General features: G+C 46.5%; 1 protein-coding gene and 1 non-coding gene across 3 annotated transcripts in view; both read left to right on the forward strand.

The window, feature by feature from the left end:
* Positions 1 to 21,879, forward strand: part of LOC139052217 (uncharacterized) — a 122,411-nt gene that overhangs the window by 42,965 nt on the left and 57,567 nt on the right. For both annotated transcript variants that reach the window (XM_070529314.1, XM_070529313.1), the window contains exon 2: positions 6,779 to 6,926. In XM_070529314.1, coding sequence (XP_070385415.1) covers positions 6,779 to 6,926 — 148 coding nt within the window. The remainder of the gene's footprint in view (positions 1 to 6,778; positions 6,927 to 21,879) is intronic.
* On the forward strand, positions 21,235 to 21,310 carry TRNAS-GGA (transfer RNA serine (anticodon GGA)). The gene has a single exon. It is a non-coding gene; the product is annotated as a tRNA-Ser (tRNA).

A 21,879-nucleotide genomic window follows, 5' to 3' on the forward strand; every position in this document is an offset into this window, starting at 1 on the left:
AGATATATTGTCTCAAGCAAGGGATGCGGCTACACAAGTGAATGTCAAATGACCGAAATCTTGTCAACTTCTTAGAGAATGGCAATCTGGAAAGAACGAACACTGATGCTGGACATGCTGCAGTCACAAAGGTATTGGGAGTTGTTTGGAATGCTAAGACTGACCACTTTGAATACAACCTAACTTCACTCATCGACTTCCTCTCCGCAAGAGCCGACAAGAGATTTATGCTGCATGTTTCGGCAAGAATTTTCGACCCTTTTGGATTTATTGCTCTTACAACATTATGCGTAAAAGTAATGTTCCAGAAGTTGCGGGTGTTGGGAATATTTTGAGGCGATCCCTTGCCTGAAACATTGCAGCCTGCGTGGGACTGCTGGTGTAAGGAGCTTCCATGCATCAAAGGAGTGTCTATTCCAAGACTGACTGCGGGAGACTTTAGAGACGATGATACGGTGAAAGTGGTGCACATTTTCTGTAATGCAAGCCCGAAGGCCTGCGGTGGTGTCGTATATATCGTGACTAAGTGTCCGCTCAGACTAATAAAGGTAAGCTTGGTCACGGCCAAATCAAGAGTGGCCCCTTTGAAACGCCTGTCGCTACCCCTATTGGAGCTGATGGGTGCCTTTGTTGGTGCGCGACTAGTGTCACTACGTTACCAAGGCCTTGGATCTGAAGAGCATTGCTACCATCCTCTGGGCTGACTCTACAGTAGCTATGTACTGGATCAAGGGAAACGCTGCCAGATGGAAGCATTTCATAGCAAGTCGAGTCTCAGAGTTACAAGCGCTGACAGATCCCAAGGATTGGAAACACTGCCCAGGTTCAGACAAGCCAGCTGACCTAATCACCCGTGGCATTCTCCAATCAGCCCTGCGGGAAAGCGAATTGTGGTGGAGAGGACTCCGTTGGCTTCAGGAGGGTGACACGCATTGACCAACGATAAGTGAGCCGAGCTCGAAGGTTGCAGAGTGCCAAATCGAAGAGCGAAAGGTGACGGTGATGCCCATAGTATCATCGCCATCCATGGAAATTCTCAATGTTGAGAATTTTAATTCATTCAGTCGAGTCGTGCGATAACCACGTGGGTCCGCCGCTTTGTCGACAACTGCCACAACAAAGAGAGAAAGACGTTCGACCCATTACGAGATGAAGAAGTAATCGGCGGCGAAATGTACTGGTTGGCTACTGCTCAAGGAGATTCGTTCAGCGGCGACATTTCAAACCTGAAGAATCGAAGACCGCTGCATAAGAGCTCTCCTGTTTTGCCTTTCAACCCGTACTTCGACTAAGAGGGCCTCATGCGAGTTGGTGGACGCTTGCGATTCAGTCATACGAATGAAGAGACTAAGTATTTCATCGTTCTCACTGGCAATCACTCTCACGTGAGTGCTTATACGGAAGGAACACTTGAGAATGCTGCACACGGGTGTACGCGATACTCTAGCCCACCTGCGAGAATCGTATTGCATTACCAGAGGACGTCAGTCCATAAAGAAAGTTATCAAGCAGTGCCTCGTTTGTCACAAACAAAGTTGCCCTCCAGCTACAGAACCAGTAGCACCACTTTCATCTGACAGAGTGACAAAAGGAAACCCGTTCGACATCGTTGGCATCGATTTTGCAGGGCCCTTGATTTGTGAAGTCACGCGACAGCAAAAAATGCTACATCGCTATGTTAACCTGTGCTGTGACACGTGCCGTCTATTTTGAGCTTGTCAGCGACCTGCCAGCTACAGCCTTTCGCTTGGCCTTTAAACGCTTTGTGGCTCGCCGTGGAATCTGCTTGACGGTGTATTCGGACAACGCGTTCACATTAACACGTGCAGCCAGGGATCTAAAGGCCATGCTCATGCTGTTGCAAGTCGAGGAATTGCAGTCATACTTCGCCGGACACCAGATCAGATGGAAGTTTATTGTTGAACGGGCAGCTTGGTGGGCGGATTCTGGGAGCGGATGGCGCGATCTGTGAAAGTAGCTTTGCGAAATGCGTTAGGTCGGAGCAGCTTGAGTTTCGAAGAACTGACCACCATTATTTATGCGATGGAGGCCAGAACCATTGTCACAGGCACACTTCCTTGCCCGAAGAAAGTTGACGACCCTTCCTCCACACCTGCTGCCGGACAAAATTGCTGGCGGTGGCATGCGTCTCTCACGACGCTGGAAGTACCGGGCTGCCATGGCCGATGGTTTCTGGAAACGGTGGCGGAAAGAGTACTTATTAGAGCTCAGATCGGCACATATGTGCCGACCAACGACATCGAGTGATGTGAAGAAAGACGGCTTGGTGCTCTTGAAGGAAGACCGCTCGAAACGCCACATGTGGAAGATCGCCAGAGTTAAGGAAAAATTTAAGGGTAGAGAGTGCAGGGTGCAGTCCTGCAAATTGGTATTAATTGGGGGAACAGAGGTGAAGCGACCGATACTGCTGCTGTGTCCTTTAGAGATTGTGGAGCGATGAGCTTAATAATAATTCGCTCATCCGGGGGAGGTTGTATGTCCTCTATTCTGGAGCACAAGCATCCCCGCGTTGGGGGCCGCCGACGATGTTCAAGTTCAAGTTCAAGTTTATTCATCATCAATGATGTCAGTTTTACAAGATTTGTATGCAAAATGAGCACTACACAGGGAGTCCCAAAGTTACAAACTGTCGGGGGGACTCCCATACATGAACAAAATGAAAAAAAAAACAATACAAATCAAGCATTGGTTACTGTGGCGTCACAGAGAATTTAAAAAAATGAGAAACAGCGCGAAATAACAAGTATATACAACTGTTTAATAAGACAATAAAATTTTAAGAAGACTTCAGTAGTGAACAAGCAATGCAAACGTACAATACAATAAAAATAGGAGTAATATAACATGTAGTATAATAGCTTAGTCAATTATGATTACAATCACAAAAGCAGTGGTTAGGATCAAGAGAGTTGCTGCATAAAGTATTTCTTAACTTGATTCTTGAATATATGCTCTTTGGGGAATGATTTAATGGTATGTGGAATAGAATTCCATAGTTTTATTCCCGCAAATGTGGTAGTGAACTTACCATAGTTTGTGCGCACTTTAGGCAAAAGACGATTATCGAGTTCAGAGAACCTAGTAGTGTTAGTATTTACAAAAGTTTCAGTAACAACGCCATCTATGTCTGCAATATTACGAAATAACTTATAGATCACGATTCTTAACTTTAATTGAAAGAGCTGATGAAGAGGATTAATGTTTAAACTGCAATAAAGTGGCGTTGCATTCGATAGGAAATGGCTGAAAGTCATGAGGCGAATCGCCTGATTCTGCAGGCGTTGAAGTTGGCTGAGGTGAGCGAGGTATGTGTTTGCCCAGGCTGATATGCAGTACGATAAATGGCTCTTAATGTGTGTATGATAAAGGGAATGGATAATGTGTGGCTGAAAATATGAGCGGATTTTGATTATGGCGCGTATTCCAAACGATATCTTACGCACAAGGGACTGCGCATGAAGATTGAATTTCAGATGCTTGTCTAAAACTACGCCAAGAAACTTAGTGCTATCAGATATTGGTATTAAGTTGTTTTCAAGACACACCGATATAGAGTTAGAAATTAGTGTTGGGAAGGAATGAAAAACCATAAAAACCGTTTTTAGCGGATTGATGCGAAACATGTTCTTTTGACACCAGGAAGTTATGTTATGCAGATCAACGTTAATATTTCGCTGTAGCTCGTCGACATTGTTAGCACAAGTAAAAATAGTCGTGTCATCTGCATATATTATACAGGCCGTAGTGGTCAGAACATTAGGTAGGCCATTAATAAATAGTAGAAACAGCAGCGGGCCAAGGATCGAGCCCTGAGTAACGCCTTGATATGTGCTCTTAGCAGATGAGAGTTTGCCGTCAATCTGAACAACTTGAGTACGATTAGTTAGGGAGCTAGAAATAAGTTGAAGTGGTGGGCCAGTTATGCCTTAAGATTAAAGTTTATGTATTAGAATTTTGGGAATAATGGTGTCAAAGGCTTTTGTTAAATCTATAAATACACTTCCAACCAGCAAGCCTTGGTCGATAGCCTTCTTGACTTTATCGGTGAATGTTAGAAGCACAAGCTCAGTTGAGCAACCCTGCCGAAAGCCATACTGTTTAGGTGATAGTAGATTAAATTTTGCTAGGTAGGATGATAAAAGCGTATGAACTAGTCGTTCATTGATTTTACTGAAAAATGAAAGAATACAAATAGGCCTGTAGTTATTCAGAATTTCACGATTGCCTTTTTTGTAAACAGGTGTTATTTTACCAACTTTCAGAGAACTGGGAAATATGCCTACTTTAAACATTTTGTTGACAATATCTGCTATGATAGGATCGAGACAGTTCGTTAGAAAGTAACTTGATACGAGATGGGCGAACAGAGTCTAGGCCAGGACCAGTAGACGTAAGAAAAGCTATAACATGAAGAACTTCCTTTGCATCGTAGGTCGCAAGTAGTAAGAATGAAGATGACGAGGCAATGTCGGTAATGGGGGATCTGTTTGAGAATCGCAAGTACTACTAAAATACTCACTGAAGGCATTCGCGATATCAACCGGGTGGCAGTATGTTTGTGTCTCAGTTTTATTTTTGTTAAATGCTCACGGCATTTATTATTTAAGAATTCGTTGATGACCTGCCAGTTGCGCCTCGTATTATTGCCACTATTCAATATCTTGTTCTGAAAGTAATCTCGTTTAGCACATTTAAATGCGGCTGCAAGCGTGTTAGAATATTTTTTGAGACGAGATTTAAGTTCACAGTTAAATGGCTCACAAATTACCCTTTTGTGGAGCCGATTTTTCTTCAATATACATCGTTGTAGCGCTTTCGTGACCCAAGGTTTTCGAGGGAAACTGAAGAAACGAGTTGTAATAGATGTAGTAGTGCATTCATGAATGCAGCGTGTAACTTCAGCCAAGAACAATTGATAAGCCTCTTCAGCGGAAGATTCACAGTGTACTGCGGTCCAGTCATTATCATAGAGATAAATTTTTGAGATTCAAAATGCACTTTCACTTTTTATTCAGTCGATTTAGAATTTTCTGTGCCTAAAGTCAAAAATATAGGGTAGTGGTCGGTTATGCTGTGCTCGATGACTCCTGCCGTATAATCTGTAGTAAAGTTCGTTAATATGTGATAAATTAACGTATTAGATCCTGTCATGTCACATCTAGTTGGAGAGGTAATTTGAGAAGCAAGGCCATAGCTAAGAAAAGACGCAAGATAACCAGAACATGATGGAATATTAGGGTCGATAATGTTTATGTTGATGTCACCGCAGATAATAACATTTTTGTTTTCGTTCGCAACAGTGTGCAACAACTTTTCAAACTGTAGACAAAACTCAGAGTATGACGATGATGGTGAACGATAAATGCCCGCTAACACTGTGTTCCGGCCATCAACTGAAAAAAACACTCTGATCAAAGTCTAACCATATAGATTCGCAGAGGAAATTAAAAAAGGCAAGATCATTGTGGCGTTTGTATGGCAATGACGATTTAATAAATATGGCAGATCCGCCGCCACGTGGCGTAGCATGATAGCAGTACTCTGCATTGTACTCTGGTAGCACATATAAATTTCTATCGTCCAGTGACAACCATGTCTCAGATAGACAGATAAAAGAGAAGTTGTGGCGAGGAGGACTCCCCCACCTAAGACGGCACTGCTGAAGGCTGCTGTGGCAGAAGCGCCGACCACTTATCACCCCTCGAACTGCGTGCGAATGCCTGGCGGGCGCGTTCCACGAATAGCGACAGACGGTACGGTGGTGCCCTTCAGCTTCGGAGCGAGTCGCTTGCACGTGCTGGGTGCAAAAAGAGAGAAAGAAAACCTGTTGGGCACATTGTACTGCTACTTTCTCTTTCTCTGTACTCTACCCCTTTCCCGTACCTTCTTGATGCGCTCGAAGTGAAATGACGTCTGTCGGTTTTCCATAAGTGAAAAGTCTCCGTCTCTTATTCTACAATAACGTATTCGGTTCAAAATTTATTTCCAAGATGACACTAGAATTACGTTCTCTGCTATTCTCTACGTTCTCTATGTGCTGATTTAAATATTTCCTGAAACTTAGAAAGGATCACCCTGTACACGATAGCAGCGTATTCAAAGTTTATCCTCACACGACTAATTACCACTAATAGTTTGATGCTAGGAAGGGCAGCATGTGATATAGAAGGTGTTGTAAGGCTGGTGAAATATATTTAGAAAGTTTTTTTTTTCGGTTTAGTAACATGGAATATGTTCATTATTGACGCAGAAAATGAAGGACGAAGCTTCTGTTTCCGCTTGTTTCCCAAGTGCAGCGCTGGTACGCTTGTAAGACGTCAAAGATTTCAAATTCAGTTGGCATGTTGGGGTCATTTTTACCATTTTTTGTGTTCTTTCTGGGTTATCAAGACTGCTCACGGCAAGAATAACGTTTCTCATATTCACGAGGCGCAACTTCCCAAATCCCGCCAAACTTACCAGTAACATTTAAATTTGCAATCATATTTTGCTCTTGCAAACAGTTCAGCATTGTCGCCTTCTTGGGACAGAACGCCACAACGTGATCGCGGGCAGTATCGTCGCTTTGCACATTACCTGATGGAAGAGAACGATGAATTATTTTCACACCTATACAAGGCGCAACAACGTTGTGGGGGCATCGAGCTACTGGTGTCAATGTTTCATTGCGGAAATCTGGCCGGCTATCTATCTTGTTCAACAGAAACAATCGTTTCATTATGATGTGTCAACACTCTCTTTCACATCTACCCTATAGATTTGCTGCCATTCGAAGAGCTGAAGGATTGCTCAAGATATGAAATTCACTACTGTTACCGTCAATACACAAGACTCCTGTTCTGGACGAAACTTCAGCAGAAGAATGAAGGACATTTCGATGTTGAAGCCTACAGGAAAGCATGCAGGTATGTAATATATGTAGGTTTCGATATCGCTGATGTAACCTTGAAAATGAAAAAAAAAATGGTTTGGTCAGCTCTAAAACCGTTCAGAATCGGCGAACTGTTGGAACAAATGTTTAGCACATTCTAAAGGAGTTCGATCCTCTTTCATCTACAGCCGACTGGAAATATTTTTGAAGGACACAAACTGCTAAAATGTTGAATGCCGTCATGACCATGTCACTCTTCCTCGGACTAAGAGTGAGCAGTTTCATGAATGTGTGGAGAAGTATGCAGCATTTGAAATGAGAGCGGGCGCACAGTCTTCGATCCACTCTCGTTTTTTTCTAATGCGGTTTGCATTGTTTGGCTACTTCACTCAGTTTTTTGCTGTGCGACTGTGTGGATATATAACCATTTACCCCGGCCTCTTCTATGAACGAGAAAGCGTTACCCGTGCTGGCCGGAATAGAACCACGTCGCATGGATCCCTCAAGTACATTAGCCCGCCGCTCTAGCGAGCTGCGACACGAATGCACTTTCTTTCATGGTATTTGTTACGATGAATGAAATGATGCATGTACAGGAACTACTTACAATATTATGAGCACTAGATGCGCCCAACAAGTGACAGGTCCACGAGCAGTACATAGAAAGAAAACGTCATGCAAAGCAGCACCCTCCAGCCCCACAAAACTTGAAAGGAGAAGTTAAACACCTAATCAACAGTGCAAACCGATAGGGCTGACATTCATTTTGATCGTAAATGTCCTGGAAGTGTGTAATCATATGAGATAAATGCGCTCTTGAAGAAATTATTCTCTCTGCATTTTGGCCTTGCATACGAGCTTTCCATAGTCTGTGCAGGCCTATCAGTAAAAACATATCGAATGGTACGTCATCACACGTAACAAAAAGATATCGGATACTGTGACAATTTAGATCAAAGTCTTTCTTCAAGTTTCTGTGGAGGGAATCACGAAATAAAAGGGCATCTTTGCAATCAATAAATCAGCGTTCTATAGTTTCTGGTACGTTACGAAGGCGACAGTTAATGGACGAAACCAAAATGCTCTTTTTCCGTAGTCATGCATGTTCTAACTGGCAAGGCTTCAGTGAATACTTTGTAAACAAAGATGTTCTGTAGAAAGAGGCAACTGGATTTTTGTTCACTCTTGCAACTACATAATTTCCTGGTATTCTGATGTATATTTACGATAAAATGGCGTCGGAAACATCGATAATAAATATTTGTGAAGATTTCTTGCGACGATGTGAACAAACAATATTTAGAAAAACGAACAATCAGAAAATAAACTGAAATTCGAGGTAACCCAAGCATTTCTTATGAGTTGTGAATTCCAAAGCATTAATTGAATAGAATACCGCTTGAATTGAAAACCGTCCACTTGCGAACAAGCGCGAGTGTTGAGACGCTTGGCGCGTTTTGATTCGGCCTTACCAAGGCACACGTAGCACGCAGGCGAGAGCTTGTGCGGGTTTCCAAGAGCGAGAGCGAAGGGTATGTGGCGTCACAGTGATGCCCTGACTCAGGGGTGAACCACTGCATGGCTACCATTAGCTGGTTTTAAGCAGGCACTCTTTCGACGCTAGCGCCAGTTACAGCCCTAGCAGCAGGGTGATACTTTGGCAAAATGGTGGTGCACACGATTGTTTACGTTATCATGGCAAGAGGAACAACAGCTGCGCAGCGCCTCCTCACCCTAGCACTCTGTTTTATTTTCTTTTTATTTTCATTATGACGACCCGCTCCGCTCCCTCTCCACCCTTCCCCATTCCCCACGCACCTTCACTTTTGCTTTCTTTCCGCCTACCCGGGACGCGTATATTTTACTTATCGCGCGCGTGCGCTACCTCAGGCATTGTTTGTGAATTGGCGCGTGTTGCGCCGTGGGTTTTTTATGCGTAAGCACGCACGCAGACTTGTCCATACTTTGAGTATGCCAGCATATATATAAATTCCACTTCCAACACAACAGATCTTTGGCCTCGTTTTATTGACTTCCGTTTCAGAAAACAAATATTTTCGCATGATACACGCTCAGAAAATGAGCAATAGTGAGAAATGCTTGACATTATCATGACTGCTAAACAACACAAAAGTTCACAAACAGTGAAATAAAAAAATAAAGAAAAATAAAACTCAAGAAAACGCGAAAGCCGTTTCATGTAGACACATATAAAAGATTTTTATATAATGCCCTAATGACCAAAGTGTAGAAGAGCTTCTGATATGCGCACACTGAGAGCCTCTGATATACTCACTGAGATATTGCACAAAACTGGACGACGTGTATGACATAGTCAAGGCAACTAAAAAAAAGGGAAAATTCACTGGTAATGGCAAAAACATTGACAGGCAAAATACCTAAAAATAGAATAAGTGGCTAATACAGCCATTCCAAACGAAGAATCAAGAACACACTTATAAACCTACACAAAAGTAGATCAAATGGGTGATATGTTCGTTACTACTGAACAAAATGAAAAAGACATGGCAGAACAAAAATAAAATTGCACTAAAAACGGAAATACACATTGTCATTTATTTTGCACTTGGCGACACACTTAGCAAGGGCAAGGGAAAGCAGAGGGTAGTCAGCTTTTGCAGCAGCACATACAAAACATCCGTAGAAACGCCTATTCTTCAATCAAAGACCAGGTGAAATAAGCCAGCAACACGACTTTTCTTTCACCACGAATGCAATGCTTAGCAGTAAAATTACGTCACTTAAGGCACTAAGTCATACCTACTGGTCACTCCTTTGCGTAATAAACACGAACTGCAAAAATCTGCATATAGGACACTTGCAATGCTCACGCTTTCCAGAAAAAAAAAAGCATATCATGCCTGCACATGAACGTTGTTCGCGGGGTTTTCCAATCGCCAATTACTGAGATAATACAAAAACACGAATGGTAAGTTTTCAGCTGTTAGTACGTTTGTAGAATGGTGACACACAGAAAAAGCACTGAGGGCGGTATGGAAAGCTGGGCGGGTTACTGAAGTTGCCGAATGAGACTTGCCAAAGAAAAACAAGTCATAGACCAGTTGACCATGAGGAGGAACATCTATTGGTCAACTTTCTCTACCGATAAGAGGGACGTGTAGCACGATCAAGGCGCAACGACTTTCGTAGACTCATGGAACACACACATGCACAGGGTTCGTGTACATGCGTCTTATCATGTCTTTGGGTCTGCGTGCTCATCTGTTGTCTTTAGGCGCCCGGAAGAACCTTGCAGGGCTTTTTTTGGGGGGTATTCGTACACCACTGCACGATGCACGAGCGGTGCGAGTCGTGAAACGGGTGAAACATCGCGGACCACAAGCCCAAAGCTATCGAGGACCACGAAACTGACGGAACTGCCCACGCCGGTCAACGTACAGCAGCATACGCTTCCCGGTAAAGGCCGATCCACACGACGGACCAAATTGCTCTTTTGGATCGCGGTCCGCGCATCACGTGATAGGATGTCACCAGTTCGTGCGTACCGCCGTTGGCCCGCGCAAGACCACGGCCCTCGCGGTCCAACAAATCGCCTAGGCTTTTCCCGCTTCAGTTTTGGTGGCGGACCGCATGCAAACCGCAGCAATTTTGGCCTAGCCAATGAATGTTGTCTGGCAACAGAGTCATCATCATCAGCCTGGTTATGCCCACTGCAGGGCAAAGGCCTCTCCCATATTTCTCCAACAACCCCGGTCATGTACTAATTGTGACCATGCTGTCCCTGCAAACTTCTTAATCTCATCCGCCCACCTAACTCTCTGCCGCCCCCTGCTACGCTTCCCTTCCCTTGGAATCCAGTCCCTAACCCTTAATGACCATCGGTTATGTTCCCTCCTCATTACATGTCCTGCCCATGCCCATTTCTTTTTCTTGATTTCAACTAAGATGTCATTAACTCGCGTTTGTTCCCTCACCCAATCTGCTCTTTTCTTATCCCTTAACGTTGCACCCATCATTCTTCTTTCCATAGCTCGTTGCGTCGTCCTCAATTTGAGTAGAACCCTTTTCGCAAGCCTCCAGGTTTCTGCCCCGTAGGTGAGTACTGGTAAGACACAGCTATTATAGACTTTTCTCTTGAGGGATAATGGCAACCTGCTGTTCATGATCTGAGAATGCCTGCCAAACGCACGCCAGCCCATTCTTATTCTTCTGATTATTTCCGTCTCGTGATCCGGATCCGCCGTCACTACCTGCCCTAAGTAGATGTATTCCCTTACCACTTCCAGTGCTTCGCTACCTATTATAAATTGCTGTTCTCTTCCGAGACGGTTAAGCATTACTTTAGTTTTCTGAAGATTAATTTTTAGACCCACTCTTCTGCTTTGCCTCTCCAGGTCATTGAGCATGCATTGCATTTGGTCCCCTGAGTTACTAAGCAAGGCAATATCATCAGCGAATCGCAAGTTACTAAGGTATTCTCCATTAACTTTTGTCCCCAATTCTTCCCAATCCAGGTCTCTGAATACCTCCTGTAAACAGGCTGTGAATAGCATTGGAGAGATCGTATCTCCCTGCCTGACGCCTTTCTTTATTGGGATTTTGTTGCTTTTTTATGGAGGACTACGGTGGCTGTGGAGCCGCTGTAGATATCTTTCAGTATTTTTACATACGGCTCGTCTACACCCTGATTCCGCAATGCCTCCATGACGGCTGAGGTTTCGACAGAATCAAACGCTTTCTCGTAATCAATGAAAGCTGTATATAAGGGTTGGTTATATTCCGCACGTTTCTCTATCACCTGATTGATAGTGTGAATATGGTCTATGGTTGAGTAACCTTTATGGAATCCTGCCTGGTCCTTTGCTTCACAGAAGTCTAAGGTGTTCCTGATTCTATTTGCGATTACCTTAGCAAATAGTTTGTAGGCAACGGACAGTAAGCTGATCGGTCTATAATTTTTCAAGTCTTTGGCGTCCCCTTTCTTATGGATTAGGATTATGTTAGCGTTTTTCCAAGATTCCGGTATGCTCGACGTCATGAGGCATTGCGTATACAGGGTGACGAGTTTCTATAGAACAATCTGCCCATCATCCTTCAAGAAATCTGCTGTTACCTGATCCTCCCAAGCTGCCTTCCCCCTTTGCATATCACCCAAGGCTATCTTTACTTCGTCCGGCGTTACCTGTGGGATTTCGAATTCCTCTAGACTATTTTCTCTACCATTATCGTCGTGTGCAGCGGTGGCGTAGAGATAGAACACCCGCCTCGCGTGCAAGAGGTCCGTGGTTCGAATCCCAGTGCCAGCAATTTTCTACCGGATTAAAAAAAAATCCGCGTGTTGATAAAATTGCATAAGCAGGCCTGGAGTGTGGCCTGATCCCGGTCACCAGAACCGGGCTCTTGCTCTTCAAAAGCCATTTCGTTTGATATGCGTGTCGGCAGGTTAGGAGAATACATGGTTGGGTGAGAACCATGATGACGTCATGGGAGTCACTAGTGATCACCTCATTTGCTGGGTGATAGTGAGCCGGTTATTACCCTTTACAAGCCACTTCGTTTGATATGCATGCCGGTAGTTTAGGATAGTGCATGCGTGATAAGCGTGGTGACGTCACGCGAGTCACTAGTGATCACGTCACTTGAGTCAGTGATAGGGAGCAGGTTTTTAAGCTTTCAAAGTGATTTCCTTTGATATGTTTGTAGGCAGGTTAGGAGAGGTGCGACGGCGGTGAAGTGGAGTAGGTCACTATAGTGACCTAATCATGTCACTCAAGAATAATCTGTTACATTCTCAGAACCACTTCGTTTGATATGCATCTCGGAAGCACAAGAGTGCATGCATAAATAGAAGATTAGTGAGCTATATTGAATCGCTTAGTGTTCACGCCAAGTGCGTGAGTAACGGTGAGCAAGTTTTTACTCTTGCGAACGATGTCGGTCGATATGCAAGGCGATAGGGAAGGAAATCGCATGTCATGATCGCAACACAAGTCGCGTAATATCCGTCACGACTCTGCCTCGCTCATGTCTCTTGTCACTCGGAATTGCGACTCGAAAAGAAGAAAATGAGCGAGTGGTATAACACACGTAAGTGTTTCTGAAGCAACCATGACAATACCGGTAGCGGGGAAACTGTACTTCTGTAGTGCTGACGCCAATATAGTGATCACATCAATGAATAGACGGCATTCATGACGCCTGTTACGAGCTCTTCTGCAAGAATTATTCGTTTCTCAATCAATTTCCAACAGGATTAAATTGACTGGCATTGGGATTAAAATGTGTGGCACCTGTATTACAATGGCTGGCGCAAGGATAAATGGACTGCCACACATGTTGGTCGTACGAGCCGCGAGCCAACAAACCACTTCTGCCGTATACGTCCGCACATTCTGAGCTTGTTAAGCGGGCCATTGCCAGTTTGTGCTTCAAGAATGCCCTTAGCAAGTCTTGCTGCCATGTTGTGGACGTAAGCTTAGAAGCGCAAACTTTACGGTTGTCCTTGGCTGGATACCCTAGGGTGGTGCTAGTGTCTGTCGCGGAACGCATCTTAAGAGAAGCGCGATCCAGTACGTAAAAGTCAGTTGCCGATGCCCCTCCTGGCACACGCCCTAAAGTTAGTGTCATACCTTACATGCACGGGATTTCCCACAACTTGAAAAAGATTGCCCAAAGAGTGAATGTAAGAGTTGTTTTTTCTGCTCCCGACAAGCTCGGCAGGCTTTGCAGGCTGACGGATCCAAATGCCGTCCCTTCCGATAAGTGCAAAAAGCATCACCGAAAAAAGTTTGTCGAGTGTGTACACCGGGTGGTGTACAGCCTTCCGCTTTCATGTGGCAAGAAATATATTGGACAAACTGGGCGTTGCCTCAATGATCGGCTCCGTGAGCACAGCAACAATGTTAAAAACGGCTCTGGCGGTTTCTTGGCGATCCACTGTCGCGATCATGGGTGCAAACGTCTTGAGGATCAATGTACGATTGTTTCCCGTGGCAGCACGCAGCTCATCCGTGAGATATCTGAAGCACAGATGATCGCAAAATTGGGTGATGCGTGTGTCAGCTTCCCGTCTCCATCTCTCACAGAAAAAGAATTACGCTACTTGGACGCGGCATCACATGACACGTAACCATGTTACATGATTTCGCACTTCATTTCCGTGTAAGCGCGTGCGCGATCTACGTGCATGCCATGTATAAAATGACGCAGTGGCACAATAAACTTAGTTGAAAGTTTGCGCTTGGTGTGTCGTCTTCTTTCACGTCCGTGTCGTTTTTTATGTCGCGCAATATCATTTAAGCAATAAATGAGTTGGCACGCGGATTAATTCGGATGGCGCTGGGATTAAATGTGGTGGCGCCTGGATAAAATTATTGCCACTGGGATTAAAAATGGTGGTGCTCAGATTAAATTGGCTGGCACCTGGATTACTTTCAATGGCGTTCGTATTAAACTGAGCAGGAATACCTGTAGAAGTATTGGGTTGTGGAAAGAGGGGAGGGCTGGGTGCACAGGCAGCGTGAAGCCAAGAGCGAAGACTCCCGCTAGGGGCGCTGGTGTGCTCTTCCCGAGGAGATCACGCCGGTTGGAGCTCGCGTTGCCCACGCGCGCTTTACCGCGTCATTCTTAGTGCTACGAGCCTGCGTGCTTTTCGCATTTTTGCTAGTGAAGCTACTGAGAGTGCCGAGCGTGACCGTCTCTCTGTTCGATGCTGCCCTGTTGTTGCTTTTTGGATAACGGAAGAGAAGAAGAAAAAAAGCGATACGCATTGTTATGCGCCCGGATGAAAGAGCGGGTATCCTGGTTTTCGGGAAGTAATTGGGCGCACGCTGTCTCTTTTTGGAGTGCCTAAAGTCAATGACCGTTGGAAACAATGGGAGAGGAATCTTCACCGCAAAGATAAGTGGTGAAAATGAGGGTGTCTTACGCGTTCCAACTGTTCAGTGACAAGGTGCTGAATGGCCTTCGGCTGTATGAGGCAGAGCTGGAAAGCAACTGTGGAAGGATTCAACCAGTGCTTAACCAGTAAGTTTACGCACAACACTTGTTCTAAGATGCAGTTATATAGTACTGTAAAAAATCACAGCACTATTTATTTGCCCATAAACTGGAATTAGAAAATAAATTCTTGGTGCATTTTCTGTTGCAGGATGATCGGAGACCTCATTGAAATAATGACATCCAGATTTCCAAGCCAAGCCTTCCGGCCAGAATCTGCTTCTGTGGAAAAGCTTATTTCGTTTTGACGTACCTAACCGAATGGGAGCTGCATGCAGGTGGTCGAGGTGGATTCCTGTCCGCATCTACTGCTGTTGGCCTGAGAGTCACAGTTGCAAGTGTTCTGTCGCGGCTTACTTACCTGACAAGGAATATTAGCTACAAATACTTAATGACCTCAAAGCTGAATCAGGAGCAAGTTGAAAATCTCTTCGGTATAGCACGACAGTCAAGCAGTTGCAATACCCATCCAACACCCCAACAGTTTCTCATTACTGTGTCGTGCCTAAGTTTTTATGGGCTTGCCAGATCTGTTACTAATGGGAATGCTGAGCCTGGTGTTCTTACAGCCCTACTTGAGCCAGACATGATGGAAGGCCCAGAGCCTGACACAAGTGACCTAATCCAAAGCCTTCTTGATGATCATGACATATCCCCACTACAGGGCATCAAAAGCAGGGCCCTGTACCAGACCATGTCTCATGTGTTCAGGCAAAAATTGACGACCGGCTCATTTTTTACATTTGTGGTTATGTTGCTAGGAAATTTCTGTTGAAATTGGAGTGTGATTAATGCCACAAATTGCTTATCACAAAGGAGGATGTTCATCGCCTTGCTGCCGCTCAGTACACCAGGCTGCGAGACAGTGGCGGCCTACTGTACCCAACCGGATGGCTTTTCAGGTTTATTCGAAGATTGTAAAACCTTTTCACAGCCACATTCAACACACAGGAGCTGCATCATGAGAGTGTTATGGATGTTATTGCTCTTGTTAAGATAAACCGCCAAGACCAGATAGGTTGCGCCAGCCATGCAGAATTATTGACGGTGGAGGTTGTAGCTTTTTATGTTACCACATGACTGCACTTTTTTTTGAAGTCCTTAAACCGTTCCAAAGACAAGAGTCGGGAGACCTCAAGATATCTGAAGTTGAGCCGCTGTACATAAGTATGTGAAATGGTATTGCGTACTCCCTACCGTGGAACTCTTCTGTTGCAGTATGTTTCTTGAAAATGCCTCCCCCTACCCACTGATACTGTGACTGAAATAAACTGCCTTCAGGAGGCTCATGCTTCTGAAATGCGCATGTTCATCGCTTGCTTAAATCATAATGATAGAACAATGCAGCAGTATGCGTGCATTAAGAACAAATAGATTTTCTATGTTACGAACGGGACTTGTTACTGATGCAGCTGGGTAAAAAAAAGAAGTGAAATTTTAATGCTAGAAGTGCACTCTGCCGCTGCAGGTGGGGGGGGGGGGGCACAAAGTGCGTGTATCGCGATAACAAGCATTGCAGGTACGTGCCATGCCCCGTCATCTCATGCTACAAATCTTATGGTTGCTATCATAAAACAATATTTACATCTTTGGCATGAGGAAGAATGAACGCAGCATTCTGAAACTCTGTGCCGCCGCACTCTCTTGCTGCGTCCTGCCGCATACTCCCTCAGGCAGTGCTCGGGAAGTGAGCGCGCCCGCCATCTGGTGAGCTTCTACACAACATGCCTCGTGCCCGGGCCACAACTTCTTCCACTACCCAATATATTCTAGTGCACTGTAATGTCCGCCGTTCCGCCTACACATGCGTGCAGCAGATATATTTTTGAAACACTGTGTCCTCTTGGAGTGACGAGGTTTTTTTTTTGTATCCCTCGTTGAGCAGTTCCCGGCTTTGGGGGACTCGAGCCAGAATGATAACAATGATAACACTCTGGCCGAGAGTGCTGCTGGTTGGTCTGCTCTGCCGTCTGCTATGGCGGTCCGCCATGTGGATGTGCTCTGCGCCGAACCGGACCGCGGCGGGCCATGACGTCGCATCATGTGACCGATCGGCCTGCAGACTTGGTCCGTCGTGTGGATCGGCCTTAACGAAACACGAAACTTCATGCAGCGGGCTAAGCTGGCGCCGGGCCGGCGCGCGCGCGCGGAGACAGTCGAAAGTGAGGGAGTTGTGAGGGAGGTCAAGGAGATGAGCTGAGAGGAAGGGCGAAGAGGCACAGCCTCCTAAATCGGCGCGCGCCCGCGCGCGCCAATCTATAAGGCCGTGCAAAACAAGCGGAGTTGCTCTCCCACACTCCTGATGGATGGCGCCAATTACCTCTGCCACGCAAAAACCCCCTAAATTATCTAAAGGTGACGACATCTCCTCTCTCCTCCTCCTATGCCGGCGCTCCTTTTCTTGGCTCCTCCCGGGTGCCGACAGTGGCGGCACCTAGTCCGGGTACAGCTAGCAGACGCTTACAACACTCGCCCCCTCTAGCGCGCAGTGAACTGCACACCTGAAGGATTTAATTCTTGCGTTTATGACAGGAGAGGTTCATAAATGAGTTATTGCAATAACTTCCGGGATCTGCGTTGCATCGGTTTATCGAAGCTCCTTCCACTGCAAACACTTCGACAGTGGTGTCAACGTTGGAGGTGGTGTGCGCAAGCGAGCTAATGGAGTGTTTTTTCTCCAACGGTGCCTTTTGATCAGTTTCATGTGAACTTCAACGCCGCCAAGAGGAATTGGAACAATACGTACTTTGTATGGGGATATTTACCTTTTACATTTTTAGAAACAGACGTGTGTTCTAGGCTTTATATGATCCGATAGTGGTGTACTACTTCCACAATATCTTCTGTCAAAGCCGCGTCTGATCCTACTACAAAAATTCTTGGTAATGAATGTCACCTTAATTTCTTGATGCCGTAATTCCGAAGGATTTGGCTCTCAAATTAGTCTTCGGTGAAGTGATCTTACGATGAATAAACTAAGATTAAGCATGGCACAACTTTTTGATAAATGATACAAGGCACTGGAGAAAAATATACACTGTGACATTTCACAAATAATTTCCAAAATAAGAACTGTTGATATGTCAGCCCGCCGTGTGCGTGGCCATAAGAATTTTATCAACGTCGAACGTTGAAAATGGTCTGGGTCATTGGGCGCCCCTTCGTTAGATGTTAGATTTTGCTCGACCTATCCGCTTTGAATATGTTTCAACCAACTTAGATTCGCACGACATCTTTGAACCCAATATAATTTCGGCTGTGTTTAGCGGATGTTTGCTTTCTGATTTGCTATGCACGCGAATATGGCGTACTCAAAATATTGCTGCCGTTACTGTGCCTAGGCACAGTTACTGCCGACTTTGGTAACAACCCCGCAAATACAAATACGTGCAGCAATGCGCGCCACATAAAAGCTAGACATGCACCGCGAGTGGCATGAGCTGCTGGGGCTCAAACGGCGAGAACCGCCGTTTTAGGCTCGAGTTCTTCAGCGGAGTCCAACTCAAAAAAAGAAACAAAAAACGTCTAGCAATACCCGTCACTTCAGTACGCAATACGCGTCACTGAACGGCGGGGCCGAACTAATATATTGTATGAAGCGCAACATTAATTTTGTGTATGAGCCCAGCAGCGGTTTCAAATAAAACGAAACAACTGCGACAAGCAATGTGAGCAACATCATAATAAAGCCTGCCGAACCAGAAACGTGAACGGCGAGGCTTAGACAACATGAAGCACATCTTTCGTAGCAGCGAGTGAACTTTTCCAACTACAACTACGCCGAACGGTATTTAGTGTGAAGATAGGCTGCAGATGCTCGCTCGCGCTTCTCACCATATCGTCCGAGAAAATACGAGTGATTTGTGATGAACGGCCACTTTCCTCAAAGAGGCGCGATTCCCGTGCGCTTTCAAAGTTTGCCCGGCCGATCCTGTGCAGCCAAATCTTTCAGCGAGCCGCGTTGCTTCTTCTGGATGGAATAACGAAAAGTATTTCCCCCTAGCCTCCTCGGTTGTTGCACCCATAAGCACAACACAGGCTAGGCAACGCCGCAGTACGTAAACGGCGCCAGCGCTAGGGCAACGCTTTCCGCCAAAACCTCGCCGCCAGAAATAAACCGAAACGCTATTGCGATACCCGGGAATGTCGCTGGCGTCTGCGACGGTCCAAAAAATCGCGCGATAGCACGTGACCGCGGCGCATCGATCAATAGGAGAGAAGGAGATTCTTGTTGATGGGAAGGAAAAGTTGGGGTAAAGTGCAGTGCAGTAACTGTCTCTCAACAGAGGACACCACAACCGCGCTGCACAGGGGGTAGGGAATGAAAAGAGAGGGAGAGAAAGAGCACCAGAAGCAGCAGCACGCCGCGGAAGGGCGATGGAGTTAAGGCGGTCGGCGTGGCCGACAGCTTCGGCGAATTTCAGGAGCGCACGTAGGGTCGACCCTCCGGAGGGGCGACAGGCGAGAGAGAAAGCGGCAAAGTTCAGAGGAAGTCGTTACTTTTTTATTTAGGGACTCTACTGCCACCGATGCGGCGGAGTTTCCGAGGCCGGGCCCTGTCCCTTCACGCAACACCTGACGTGCCAGCGCGGCAGCAGGTGTTCCCTTTCGCCTGCGCTGCTCCGTCGAGGCGCGTTCGTGACGTGGCGTCGCAGCCAATGGGAGTTTGCATGCCGTTTTGCTGCTACAGACGAACGGCCATCATTTTCTCTTAATGGGCCATTTGACGCTTTCGCACCAAAAAGTCAAGCACAGTCGCAGCGTAAGCTGGAGGAGCGGCTCCTTAGGAGACAGCAGTAAACTGCTTGAAAAAGGTAACTGCAAGTACTGAGTATAATGAAAGTAGTGGTTTAATTTGCAGATATTTATTGAAACGCATGTGCCATATTTTCGACAGCACGCACTAGGGGCTCCTCGCGGCAAAGCTGCGGGGCCGAATTTTCGGCAGCACGCAGATGAGGGCTTTAGCGCCGAAGCTGTCGTGCCGGATTTTCGACAGCACGCGCGAGAGGTTCTTCACAGCGATGTCTCTTTGCGCCGTTTTCACGAGAGCGAACTGAACTGTCCGCTTGGCGCCGACGGCGACCTGCGGCTTGTGCTGCTCTCTGCACAGTGGTCTGCTGAAGCAAGGTTTGGGTACGGGCTAGTTGGTATTCCGTGGCATCTGCTGAGCTCGACGTTGCCAGATTGCAGCCGCACGCGTAGCTCTACGAGTCGCTTCTTTAGCAACGGTTCGTAGCTTCTGAGGAGGCGTCATAACCCGTACTGAACGCAGGTATCGAGACTACGCTTTGCACATGTCACATCTCTTGATACTTGACACGATAAAATGTTGATGATGTTGATGTTGATGCCGCTTCATCCTTTCGAACGAGCGGGCGATATTGCTACGCCCTGCAACCCAGCCTCGGAAACTCCGCCGCTTCGGTGGCAGAGTTAATTAGCGCCATCCATCAGGAGGGTGGGAAAGCAACTCCGCTTCTTTTACACGGCCTGCTAAATCGGCGCGCGTGGGCGCGTGCCGATTCAGGAGGCCGTGCCCCTTCGCGCTTCCTTAGCTCGTCTACGCTTGCCCTCCCTCGCAACTCCCTCACTTTCGGCTGTCTCCGCGTGCGCCCGCCGGCCCGGCGCCAGCTTAGCCCGCTGCATGAAGTTTCGTGTTTCGTTATCTGCTGTTACCGGGAAGCGTGCGCTGCTGTACGTTGACCGGCGTGGGCTGTTTCTTCAGTTTCGTGGTCCTCGATAGCTTTGTGCTTGTGGTCCGCGATGTTTCACCCGTTTCACGACTCGCATCGCTCGTGCATCGTGCAGTGGTGTACGAATACCCCCAAAACAAGCCCTGCAAGGTTCTTCCGGGCGCCACTCCCCCTGATGTATCGCGTACGACAGGAGGCGGCGCGCTTACTCCTCACTTTTTTCCCTTGCGTGAGCCACCATCGCCGGCTCACGCATGCGACACCCCCACCCCTACGTACGCATTCACTCGCACACACAGCATGTGTTGCGCAATCACGATGTTATCGCCCTTAGAGTTTATACGGAACATGAGGGCGACGGTGAAGGCAGGAATGCGCCTAGCGAATGAAGATGGCTCAGATGGTAGAGCGGCTGCCCCGGAAAGGCGGTGGTCCCTGGTTCGAGTCCCGGACCAGGACGAATTTTTCTTCAACCATGAGGCTTTTCTTTCGAGAAACCCGTACGGGTTTCCTTCGTAGCAATTGCTACGGACGGGTCGATGTCTGATTTTCCCTTTATTCATTACTTCTCTCCACCTTGCGTGTTTACGCAGAACTACTACGTCAAACTCTTGCCTTTGCTTCGTGTTGTCGACAAATTCGACTTCGCCCTGCCATCTGCTAGCCGCCTGGTTAGCTCAGATGGTAGAGCGGCTGCCCCGGAAAGGCGGTGGTCCCGGGTTCGAGTCCCGGACCAGGGGCGCTATGCAGGATGCGCCGAGTTTGGCGAAACTCGGGATCTTCACGAGCTCTGGCGACACCCCAAAATGAAAGCACGAATGGTACCGAGACACAGTTTATCTTTCGACAAGCCTCCAGTTTCATTGGTTTATCTAGATTCACTCTGGCTGGCTATCATTTCTTGGGCGTTGCCTTCTGGGCGGTCGACAAACTGGGGCTCACGTGATCATACCGTCGGTGCATGGTCGTGCCTTCTTTCACTTGTTTGTCGTTCCACCGAGTGCATTACATGCAGAAGCAAGTTGTAAAACAAATGCATTTAGTACAATATTATTAGTTACTTTAACGTGGTTTAGAAGCATTTTGAAGCTTACGAGATGTGCACTGAATGCGTCTTAGACTAATTTGTAATTTAGTACGCTTCGCATTATACCACGAGGGAGCGCTGTAGTGGCGTCATCACATCCATTCACCGGGCAAGCATGGCGGCTAAGCATCAGGGAGGCCCAGTGTAAACAAACCCGTACAACGAGATTGCAGTGCGCGACGTAGTGATCAGGCTCGACGAAGGCCACTATTTCTTGGATAGTT

Source organism: Dermacentor albipictus, unplaced genomic scaffold (genome assembly GCF_038994185.2).
Source record: "Dermacentor albipictus isolate Rhodes 1998 colony unplaced genomic scaffold, USDA_Dalb.pri_finalv2 scaffold_20, whole genome shotgun sequence".
Classification (NCBI taxonomy): Eukaryota; Metazoa; Arthropoda; class Arachnida; order Ixodida; family Ixodidae; genus Dermacentor; species Dermacentor albipictus.